Consider the following 12,509-nt stretch of genomic DNA (forward strand, 5'->3'; position numbering starts at 1 on the left):
TTTTAAGGGGTAATAGCCAAAAGTTCAGTTGGGTCAAGCACTGCTTCCAATGCAAAAAGAGCCCAGTCAGCTTTGTCTAATTTCCACCTGGGAATGTGTATTGGAAGTGAAGGAGGCACTACAGTATGTTTTAAGGTAACAGGAAAATGGCTACTCCATAAAAGGATTACCTAAAACGTTTAAAGAAAAACGGGGATGTTGGGGAGGAAAGAGACAAATCGATGGAAGTAAAAGTGTTAGAAGGTGCACTAAAATATAGGTTCTCGTTCATTTAAAAGGCAAAGGCCGGATGATAATAAAAAGTGTTCAATGACACCACGGTCCACCACGGGAGTCTCGGCGAGCACTACCCCATATGGGGTGATGGGTATTAACATCCCCCAAGATTATAAAATGCTGCGGAAGCTGGGCCACCAGTCCATGCAGGTCACGTAAACGAAATGGAATATATGGTGGCAAATAAACTGTAACAAGTGTAATAATGTGCTCAAGAAGAATACAACCTGCCGCTACTTCTAGTGAGGTTGTGAGAGAAACCAAAGCACGAGCAATACGACCCTGCACACCGACGGGTACTCCACCAGACGAGATGCTAGAACATGCACGGTTCTTTCTAAAAACCTGATGATGGCGTAGAACATTTGTTTGCGTGTCCTTAAGATGAGTCTCCTGTAGGCATATAGCAACAGGTCAAAACTCAACAAAAAAATTTATGTCATCAATATTAGGGAAAAAACTCCGGCAGTTCTGCTGCATGATGCTATAGCTCTTTGCGATTAGAGAAAAGGGAGGCAAATGCTATAAAAGATGAACTAAACTTAACATTTGTTATGGTTTAAAATCTATCTTTACCCATGGGGTGTTATGTTTGTTATGGGGATCTATCTGCTTCAGAGTGGAGTCGCTGGAGACAGAAAGGAGGACTCCAATCATGAGGGGTGCATCCTCGTTGGATCTGGGTACACTCTCATCCACCTGCCCGTCTGTTGTTATCGACAGCTGACCCTTGGAGGTTATCTGCTTGGATGGCTCCCCGGGAGTCCTCTGGGCAGCAGAGGTGCAGGCGGGTTGACCTCGGCCATGAGTGGGCAAAGTGGCAGGAGGAGCAGAGGGCGTCATTCTCTGCTTCGGGATGGATGCTGACGAGGCAGCACCCACCTTACGGTTTGCACGTGGTGCCACTGGCCCCGCTCTAGAGGACGTAGAGGGAGACCTCAACAGGAAACGCAGATAGTCCATAGCCGTCTGCGTCCCCACCGATACCATAGGCTGTGCTGGTTCCCTCCCTCCGCGCAGCCTGGGCACAAGATTCTTTGGAAACAAAAGCAAAGTGCTTCTTTGCATCAATGTGAGAAATGCTTAACGGGGCCTTCGAAGAATGTCCTTTTTTTGTTTCCACAAGGGGCAGGATCAAGAGAATTCCGGATGATGGCCATTACAGTTAGCACACTGGTGCTCGTTCTCGCACAAAGCAGCAGCATGCTCCTTAATAGAACACTTGGCACAAGTGTCACTTCCTTAACAGTTCCATGACCCATGGCTGAACCGCTGGCACTTGAAGCACCACCGAGGGATTGGCAAACGGGCAGACACGGCACTGAAGATATCCTGCCTTTACAACTTCAGGAGGGGTGGTTGACTCAAATGTAAGGATATGCAAGCTCTTGCATTCAATACCATCACGCCATGCAGCAATTACTCCCTGCGTAGAAACGCCCTCAACTACTTTGGCTTCTGTACTTTCGAGCAAGTAGTCTTCTGAGATCACACCTTGAATCCTGTTGCATGTTCGATGAGGTGTGACAGTTACTTTGTAATCAGTCATGCAGTTGAGTGCTAAAAGTGAATTACTTTGCTGCTTAGTGTGTATTTCTACTAGGAGATCACCGGATGACATCTTTTTGGCCTTGTAGTTTTTTCCAATCACTTCTTCGAGAACTTTCGAGACGAGGAAAAGAGGCAACTTACTAAGCGGTTTACTGCCCTTCGAGTGCATAGCAAGAAACTTGAGGAACTTTGAAGGTATGCAAGATGTTTTTTCAGAGATTAGTGCTTAGGTGAGGCTCCTTTTCAGAAACCGATTAAGGAAAGTTATTTTGTTTAGAGCCTATGTAGACTTTTCTCACAAGTAAGCAACCCCTTATTGCTAGTATCCGGCGGCGCGACTACGCTTATAAGAACTTTCGTGCGAAGTCCGAGCGAAGCACCGAGCACCGAGGCCGCTCCCACGGATCATGTTACGCGGAGCTGGCTGTTACTGGGCGGGGTCTCCGCAGACCAGACTCTCTCAACGTACGACGCAGTATGCACCTCGCTGCGCCGTAACACCTGTGTGGCGACAGAAGACCAGAACCTCCGCCTGTGTGGCGAGTGAACGTGAACTCAGCCTGTGTGGCCACCCCAATTCGCACTAAGTATTAAATCTCACTTCTATCTTCTTTTTACCAATGTGAGTAGTCTTCCTTTCGACCTTCCGACTCCGGGCCAAGACAAAGAAAGATAACACCTATAATACATGAGAAGGAAATTCAGTGCTCGGTTGCACCACCCACCTCAGAGCCCAACAAGGGGGTAGGTACTGTGCCATAACAAGGCTTGGCTGACGCAAATATTCTACTATAGTGCTGCCCGGGCAAGATACCAGAGTGTGGTTGCAGGGACAGAGCCTGTTTCCATCCAAGGTTGGCCCTTGCCACCTAAGAAGGTGGAAAAGGAAAGAAGAGAGTGTGGAATAAAAGAGAAAAAGGTGGAAGGAAAACTGAGAGAAGAGGCGACTGAATACATCATCCTGGCCGGGGCATTCCAGGACACCAGTCTACAAGAAGCGAAGGTCGAAGTGTAATGTTTCCTCGCGCAGGGGGCCACAAAGGTTCCAAACAAAACCCGGCCTCAGCTCGACCACCAGTATCCTCTTTCCCCCGGACACAGGTTAACCGTTTCATGCCCAGTATTGCTCAGGAGCAACAATCCAAGAATGATTTAATTTCTCCCACGCCATGTCTGCCTTATTAAATTTAGCGCCCTCTGTCACAAGAGCGAGGATGCCTGCCCTAAGCAGTGAAGAATCAAACTGCATCTTCAAAACAGTTCACTTGTCCTTTAAAGCCAAAGCTGACAGTAAAATGTGAGGTATGATGGCTTGCACCAGTGACCTAGAAACACAGAAGAGAAATAGGTGCAAATATTGCAAATCCAGTTACAAGTCTCTCTACTGTTCAAAACGCTAAGTGTACCTGTGCCTACTCTCAGAACATAACTGCTTTCAGTCATTAGACGTAAAATAATTCTGCACGTGCCCAATATTGCTCACAATCAACATTTCGAAAACATAATGACAAAGAAAGGTAATTTTTTTCCTGAAGACAAATTTCCGTTGTCTGGTGTGTTGTAAAACCATGTCAGGATTTATCTCTCTCTAGGGGCCCCGAAGGGTCCAAACAAACCCCGGGCTCAGCTCAACCACCAGGATCCTTTTTTGCCTGGACACCGGTTAAGCCACACACAGCCAGGCATGGGTAGGTGAACCCACATTGCTCAGGGTTCGTGGTGACGCCACTCACCAACCACCTAACACCTAAGGTGTTAGGCGCTTGTTTTCTTTGATTGTCCTAGTCTTTTCCTGTGCTTTTTTATATGTTCACCTAAGGTGTAGGCGCCCCCTGCAGGGGTTGAGAAGAGAATAAATTGTAAAGATACTGCCGCTCGTGTGATGTAAGCATTTTACTGCTTTTTAAGCCCCAAACATGGCAGACTGACACAAACACCAAACGCATACTGTAGCAATAAAAATTGGCGAAACGAGCACTAAGAGAAAACAAAGTCACAAGTAAAACGAGCAGAACCAATACTGATATGGCCAGACTCTGAATCGGACAATCAAGTTCGCTGTTTACTTCAGGCTCTAGATTTAAGCAAATCGCAATTGTTAAAGGAGCTGTGCAACGATTTTAACATTGAAAGAAGTGGCATCTTCTACTTTTGACATTATCTCGTCACAAAGGACAGAAAACACACCTCCTTCCTTCAAGATGTTGCAATTTTGCCGCGTAATCGTGAGGCAAAAACTAGAATATTCCCCGACCTGCAGCCGTGAGCGGCGGCTATGAGAACCACGCGGCACGATGTCAATGGGGAATTTGTAAAAATATAGGAAGTTGTGCAAATACCTTCTCTATAATCGTTCCAACATAAATATAAATGCGTCAAAAACCTGATATCATCCACAAAACTTTTATTATACGGAGTTTTAGTGGCGCCATCTATCCTAGGTCCACGAAACCTCCGGCTCTATCTGTTACCGCAACAGCTGCCGGAAGCCGAAGGGGGACAAGGGCAGACAGAGCCCTTGATCTGGAAGCAGAGCCGGACGGGGATGGCCTGACTAAGATGAAACTTTCCTCCTTTCACCATATTGCTTCAGCTGCACCAGCACATGGTCGCGAGCGGACGAGTTCTCACTGCTCACTGATGGCTCTAGAGAGAGAGCTTCACAGGAACCACGCACGACCCCCATTGACGTCACAGCACATGTGACTCAGAAGATGGTGAAAGAGCTGAGAGGTGACAAAAAACCTCAATCTTTGTTCATTTTAAAATAAAAACTAGGACAGGCAGGCAAAAAGCGTTTTTTTGTTCCTTACTTCAGAAAGGTCGAGACACCAATTCCAAAATTATTTAAGCAAAGCACTGAAGTTGTTGCACAACTCGAAAGGTTGTGGCGGGGTTGTACTTCAATCGGCTCTCACGGTACAAATAGTAAATTCTTTTTCATGTACACTTTAATTGCTGCTTTTACATTTGGCAGATTTTCTAGCAAGAAGCAAAATACAGTTGTAAAGGAATAAGAGTAATAAAAGAATACATCAGTGTGAACAAAACAAGAAATAAACAGATAAATTTCACTTTTCACAGATAAAGTTGGAAATTGACTGCATCATACCTCAACATTTTGAAATCTCTGAGCTGAGAGAGAAACTACTCAGTTTCCTCATCCACTCCAAATGAACCGTCGAACGTAGCTCCATAGGACCTAAAGCAAATATTTACCAAGAAGGTAAAAGCACCTATAATAAGGCAATTCAAAACAAAATAAAAATACTACATTGCAGAACTACGGCTCTTGCCTAACCGCAACTCATAATGTTTAGAACTGTGAATATGCCTCCATTTCTCACCTTAGGTGAACAACAAACAGATCCCTCACTTGTGCACTTTTTTATGCCTACTTAAAACGCTTATATGGGTAAACGCTTTCCCACAGGCTTCACACTTGTAAGGCCGCTCCCCATTGTGGGCTCTCTCATGACATGACAAGCTAACTCTTTTCGTAAATCGTTTCTCACACATGCCACATTGGTACGGTCTTTCACCAGTATGTGCTTTCTTGTGAATCGTCAGGCCATGACTTCTGGCGAACGTCTTCTGGCAAACCTCGCAACTGAATGGTTTCTCACCCGTGTGAGTCCTCATGTGCACCTGTAAGTGAGACGTTTGAGTAAACCCTCTCTTGCAGACAGAGCAGTGGAAAGGCTTCTGTCCTGTGTGTGTCCTTTCATGGTCAATGACAGAAGATAGATTACGACTAGAATAAGGGCAGAACTCGCACTGGTACATGCCCTCATATCGTTGCCGCATCGTGGGTTGCGACCCAACCAGTTCGCATTTAAGAGAAGAGGAGTCGCTCCCACCGTCCCCATCGTCCTGGAAGGCAGCTTCGGCCGGCACTGTTGTGGAGGTCAGAGAAACAAGAGAAGGAAGGTCAATGACAACGAAAGTTCTACGCCAAGCCGTAAACATTACACAACCTTGGCAAATCTGCACTGCCTTCAGCAGAAAGTAGCACCGACAAAAAAGCGTACCGACACCTGTTCGTTTCAGAACAAAGAAAACAAACAGGGCAAATAAGAACAGTTCAAGTATTAAGAAAAGCGGTTATGACATTAAAGTGATATCACCACTCCGAGTTGATCAAAAACTTGTGAGCATAGCCCATTCAAGCAAATAATTTTCATGTGCCCTTTATCAGTCCATCTCCCATCCTACAACCTATAAGTAACTTTAAGCGAGCCTAATTTCTAGGGCTACAGTGAAGGTACCATGTAGTCTGGGACGTCTGTCGGCTGTAATACTGTTCTAAAAAATGTCACTGTACAGTCAACGTGCAAGCACAACTTCCAGTGGAAGAATGTAGTTAAAAAAACACAATTGTTGACATCTTAATGGTCTCAAACACCAGGCGAGAAAAAGCGATGGAAGACAACCACATCAGACTGGTTTTGTTTGCACAAATGGGTTGGTGGTGAATGTCATAAAGCAGGTCGAATGCTTGTGCTCATCTAAAAAACTGGGTTCAATTCATGCAATAGGGGACACTGCATTTGATTCTATGATGCTGGAATGGTATAAGTAGGCTGTACACTTTCCGGTTTTAACCGTAAAACACCAATAAACATTCGTAGTGTCGAAAATAAATCGGTTAAAATCGAAAAGATACTGGGTCTTGAACATTTTGTACAAGCAGCAGTTTTCTTTTTTTTTTACTGAGCAAGTTGTATAAGACATTTGTTAGACACAATCTTTTTTTTTTTTTTTTAACGGTGGTTTGGGATGATTGTCAGCATAGGTCTCCATAGGTCTCTTAGTAATCGAGGTGTGTCTTTTTCTATCAGTGCTGGTTTCTTTGGTCTTTAGTTTATGTCCCCAAAAGTTTGGCCTCATCGTGCCCTTTTGTAGATTGCCCCGTTGAAGGTTTGGCCTCCTTCTTTCTCCTTCTTTGTGGACCCAAGTTGGCTGGTTTCAAGTGACTTTTATATTTTTTGGGCCGAAGTGTGTCTCGACTTAAGCTGAACGAAGCATATATCACAACAATGAAGTATGAGGAACATTTTGTATCAGATGTAAATAAAAGTTGAACCGTTTCTTCTCTTAATTGTTTGTTTCTATGCGCAATTTCTCCGTCGATAAACGCCGTTTTAAGCGTCTGCAAGAGACAATTCACCGAAATGCACCGGTATTTTGGAAAGAAATAAACGCCGAAAAACATCTGCTGATTTTTTACATGAATAAACATTGGAAAGTATACGGCCTAAATATAAGCAAGAACACTGCACAAAGAATGCATGTTCCCCAAAGTTGAATTGGTCAGCGGGAAGGACCCTGTCTGCAAAGCAGCAATGTGCCATTTCCTGCATCTTGCAATGGCTGCCAGAGTCGACCTGCAAGTTTGAGAAAAGAAGATATTGAAGGCACTGTTGCTGGTGTCAAGTAAACATTTGTCCGTCTTTGAACACCCCAAACATGGCAGACTGATACGGACACCAAAAGCATATTGTAGTAAAAGAATTAGTCACAGGAGAGCTCAGAAAAAAAATGTCACAAGTAAAACGAACATGGCAAGTTCGGTGTTTACTTCATCCTCTTGATTTGAGGAAATCGTAATTGGGGTTGGGGTGGGGTTATACTTCAACCAGCTCTACCGGTACAAATACTGAATTCTTTTTTTACTAATGTTGCACTTTTTAGAGCACAGCTCTTAGGGGCCTGTTTCCGGCTTGAGCAGCGTCGGCGTTGGTGTAGGCATAACTGCGAGGTCACGTGACCCCCCCCCCTCCCCAGAGGTCATGTGAATCCCGAGGTCACATGACGCCCCAAGGTCACGAGACCCCTTGTGATCACGTGACCCTCCTCTCCCCAAAGTCATGTGACCCCCCTGACGTCAGACGACGGCCCCCCCCCCCCCCCCCCCCCCCCCGCTGAGGTCATGTGACCTCAAGGAGTTACCTATCCCTCAGTACGCTTCCATCCTCCTCCTCAAGAGCTGCACTCTAATCCGGCGTTAAAGGGAATTGTAAAAGGCTTTCATTTTTTTTCATGGACACTTTAATAGTAGTTTTTTACATTTGGCTGCAATTTCTAGCAAGAAGCAATATATAGTAGCAGAAGTATTAGAGCTAGACAGCTGCAAAAAAACAATTTACTTATAAATGAACAAAACAATAAATGAACACAAATTTCACAAAAAAGGCGGAAAATTGATTGCCTCATATTTAACCATTCTGAAATCTTTAAGCTCAAAGTTTATGTCACACCACCCAAAACTACAATTTTCATATCTGAAAAAAAAAAAAAAAAAAAAAAAAAAAACTTGCAAAAAGTTTTTTTTTTTTTTTACAAAAAAAAGTTTGGAAACAAACATTTACTCAACATTCCCAAGCAATGTTCTGTTGCATGCACGACCAATGACACTGCAATTACATCTGGGGCTGTAAGACTCCTTTAGAAAGTAGCGAACACTTTTATGCAGTGCACAGGAAGAATGCAGGAACCTTGAGGTCGGAGTCTGCAAAAAAGGCCCAAAGCAACAGATTTGTGTATCCAAATGAAATAAAACACATTTGTAGAGATCGCTTGAGGATTTGATAGTTTCCTGGAAACTGAGGTAATCGACCTTCAACCGTTCGGATGGGGGCACCCCGACGGCTCGCCTCGATAATAGGGGGATGGGCGGCTTGAGCCCTTTTTAATCTTTGGCCCGGGAAGGAGACAGACATTCTTGCCCGTCGCTGCGAGGTAGTGGCACCCTCTCCGGCTTTGTCGTCACAGCGCGTTCCCAGTGACTGCTTGTCCAGTCGGGAGACTGCTACAAGGCTTTAGCGATGAGGGGCGCCGGTCTGGGTCCACTTGGACTCCATTACGCTTAACTCGCTAACTTTGAAGGAAGCCGCGCCAATTTGTTTTGACGCGGCGAAGTGGGGGTGTTTTCCCCGTAAAGTAGTAAAGTATCGCCCCGATTGGAGAGTGCCCCAAGGGGTTTAGCATTGTTTCTCTTCTTAGACAAGGGAAATAACGAGTTCCATGGCCTTTCTGTGATTGGTGGAGGACCCGCTGGCACTGGGGCCATTAGAATTGTATAATCGTCCTGATTGGACAGGGCTGCCCTGTGTCAGCGAAGAGTTTTCTCGACCGCGATGGCGAGAAAACGTTGAGTTTAAACAAGCCCGCGCGCGGAGCAAGTTATCTCCCGCAGTCCGCGTAGCTCTGTCGCCAGCGACGAGCAGTTTCTTTGAGCCTCACCGTGTGCGATGGGCACTTTGCGCCGAGGCACGGTTTTTTTGGTATTTCTACTGCCGTGAGCGGACAGTAGAGTTCTGTAACCAAGTTTGCTGTTGACGTTTTAATACATTTGTTTTTATCAACCGTTGCTCCCGACTTTGAACATCTTTCCTTGAGGCTCCGCCACCACCGACGAGCACCGAAGCGACCATCCAGCGCGGCAGTCCACAATCTTCCGGCCCTGACCTACGACTTCTAGGAAGGACCAGGACAAAACAACCTGACCCTCAGGGAGGGGCATTTCTTTACTGGCGCTGTCGACAGGTTTTTGGACATTGTCAACCACCTGGAAAGCTTCCAGACGCCTGGGTTGGTGCGAAGAGCAGGAGTGTCCATCGGAAGGAGCCCAGGACCAGCCGAGACAAAGAGGAGCGGTCCACAAGCAGCCTGGTACAGCGAGGCACGGCTACGAGTACGCCTGTGGCCGAAATCGGTGAAAGCCAGGAGGCGGACGGCGCGTGGGGCGATCGGCGCTGGTGACCTGCGGATTCGGCGTCATCGACAACTGCCGTGGGGCTGGGGTCTTCAGAGGCGACAAAAGATTCAAGTCGGCGGACATCATCGGCTGCAGTTGACGCCAGTGACCTGCGGGTTTGGTGACATCCGATGCAACTTCGTGGACTGCACAGCACCGCCAGGTAGGTGGTCGTTTTCCCTTCCGTCGCCAACTGCCACCCGCGCACTTAGCTGCATGGCGAGGTATAAAGCGCGAAACACGTGTACGACGAAACCTTCCGATCCGACGTGCGGACTGCCGGAATGACTTTGGGGGGAGAGGGATTTCGTAGCATCGGAGAGCTTTGAAAACCCTCGCCTCCGACCGTCGTATTGCGCGGTCGGACGTCGGATCGGACGGTTTCGTCGTACATGTGTTTCGCCGCGCTTAACTGGCTCAATGGGGCGAGCCTCAGTGACGAAGGCGACGAGGGGTCGGATGGGGAAACGATTCCGCTGAGCGTTCAGATAGCCCTCGTGAGGGAAAGAATGAAGGACACAGAGCTGCAGGTACGACTCGCAGAGCTCCGAGCGGAGGAGCGGAGGGCAAGAGCTCGGCTTCTGGAGGAGCACCATGAAGAATCGCAGATTACTGCAGTGGAGGGCGCGGAGCCCGAGGCTCACTGCGTGAGGGAAACAGAACGGGACGCTCGGGGCGACCCGGAGACTGCCATGGAGCCCGAGGCCGATTGTACCCTACAGAAGCCAGAGTCTGCCATGGGGTCTGAGGACGACCGCGCTGTCCAGGAACTGGACACTTCCATGGGGTCCAAGGCCGGTAGCGTTGTCCACGAACCGGACACTGCCGTGGGGTCAGAGGGCAATCGCAGTGTCCAGGGCCCGAACACTGACGTGAAGTCCGAGGTCGATCGTGCCATGCAGGAACCAGACACTACCGTAAGGTTCGAGGCCGATCAAGACGCACGCCGACGAGGGTTCTCCTCCGTCCGGGCAGCTAGAAGGGAGGAGCTCCCGGAGAACCAAGGGTCGGGCCCGGCGCGGGGGAGACTAGCGAATGCCGAGGTCGCGAGGGGGGCTGCTGCAGTTGCTCACATTGCTCAGGTTGGACTTCGGTGTCCCCACGACAGGCCTAGTGGGGACGGTGTGACACGGCAGGTGCCACCAGGTGGGCGGCGCGGGGAAGTGCTGGTGCACGCGCACGAATCACCGTGGAGCGACCACCTCGGAGCTGGGAAGGAGATTGCGCGTCAGGGAAGCCAGGGGCGCAAAGCTGGTTCTTCGTTAGACCAAGTCGTCCGCAGAGCGAGCACCAAACACAGTTCCGTGGGGAGACCAAGCCGGGCACGCCTTCGAGGGCCTAGAGGAAGCTGTGGAGAGCATCACCATCCCCGCGGCACCCGACACAGCTGTTCGAGTATGGGGCGATAGTATGGTGGCAGGGAAGCATTGCCTCCCGCTTATGCACACGGTGTCAGCGGGCGTTTATGTGGGAAGGCAATCATTGCCACGGCAACATGAACATTGGCATGGAAACATTTCACCGAAAGATAGTGTGCCACATGTTTTGGCTGGTTGCTTGATTTCTTTTGGGTTTCAGAAATTTTCATGTGACGTTTTTTGTTTGTTTCTTTTTTTTCTCGTGGAATCTGCTGGTAGCGACCAGTTAGCTGTTGTGCTTGGCAGAGTTTCGTGCTCCGTCGCATATGATTTGTAAACCTTTTTTTTTTATTGCTGTAATCCTTTTTGCGCGTTTGTTTTTGGCGCAAGTGGGACGGCTTCACAAAAGTATGGCTGATGCTCAGGATTTTTTTGTTGCTGTCGTTTTGCGTACGGGGTTCTGCATGAGTTGAAGACTTTTTATTTTTATCTTTCATTTAATGGTGTCGCGATTGCGCTGTTGTAATAACTGCTGGCCAGTCCAGGAGTCCTGGCACAGTTTTTAGGGGGGGCGTGTAGAGATCGCTTGAGGATTTGATAGGTTCCTGGAAACTGAGGTAATCGACCTTCAACCGTTCGGAGGGGGGCACCCTGACGGCTCGCCCCAATAATAGGGGGATGGGCGGCTTGAGCCCTTTTTAATCTTTGGCCCGGGAAGGAGACAGACATTCTTGCTTGTCGCCGCGAGCTAGTGGCATCCTCTCCGGCTTTGTCGTCACGGCGCGTTCCCAGTGACTGCTTGTCCAGTCGGGAGACTGCTACAATGAGGTTTTAGTGATGAGGGGCGCCGGTCTGTGTCCACTTGGACTCCATTACGATTGCTCTCGACTTTGAGCGTCTTTCCTCGAGGCTCCGCCATCACCAACAAGCACCGAAGCGACCATCCAGCACGGCAGTCCACGATTGCCCGGCCCTGACCTACGACTTCTAGAAAGGACCGGGACAAAACAACCTGACCCTCAGGAAGGGCATTTCTTTACTACACTTCTAGTCCTATTTTTCGCACGAACCACTTCACCGGACGTGCTTTTAACAATTGACAACTTTTTATATTAAGAATATGGAGAGCTTTGCAGAAAACACCATAGCCTTCCTTACTTTTTGCACACTCACATATATCAAATTAATTGTGCAAATATCTATCCAAAAATACTGCTCACAAATATATAACCCCAAAGTTTATCAGGAGCTAAAAACATATGGAGAAACTTGAATTCAGTACAAATGGGTGTCTCCAGGTACTTCTGAATGGGTACTCCTCAAGGTGGCACCTCATCCGATGCAAAAATAGATCGGCTCATATGATTGATTTTACACGGGTCCAGCACAGGTACCCTCACCCTCCCTAAAGAATTCTTTCGAGATTCATTAAGTGGGTTGCATGTTCCAAGGCTCTCACAGACATGCTGCACTCTAATATATTCTTTCTCCCAAGTGCGTCCTTTTGTGTCTGGTGACGCCAACTCTGTCGCATGCAGAGTAAAGACCAACATGGCATTGAAGTT

The 12,509-nt window shown here is 47.8% G+C and overlaps 1 protein-coding gene across 1 annotated transcript; it reads right to left on the reverse strand.

Annotated features, from left to right (window-relative positions):
- Positions 1-4,760: 4,760 nt before the first annotated feature.
- LOC115312026 (zinc finger protein interacting with ribonucleoprotein K-like) lies at positions 4,761-6,154 on the reverse strand. Its single transcript, XM_040222637.2, has one exon. It carries the CDS (start codon positions 5,794-5,796, stop codon positions 5,200-5,202), a length of 597 nt encoding a protein of 198 aa, XP_040078571.1. The 5' UTR covers positions 5,797-6,154; the 3' UTR covers positions 4,761-5,199.
- Positions 6,155-12,509: the final 6,355 nt, after the last annotated feature.

Source organism: Ixodes scapularis, unplaced genomic scaffold (assembly GCF_016920785.2).
Source record: "Ixodes scapularis isolate PalLabHiFi unplaced genomic scaffold, ASM1692078v2 PGA_scaffold4__175_contigs__length_147842914, whole genome shotgun sequence".
NCBI lineage: Eukaryota > Metazoa > Arthropoda > Arachnida > Ixodida > Ixodidae > Ixodes > Ixodes scapularis.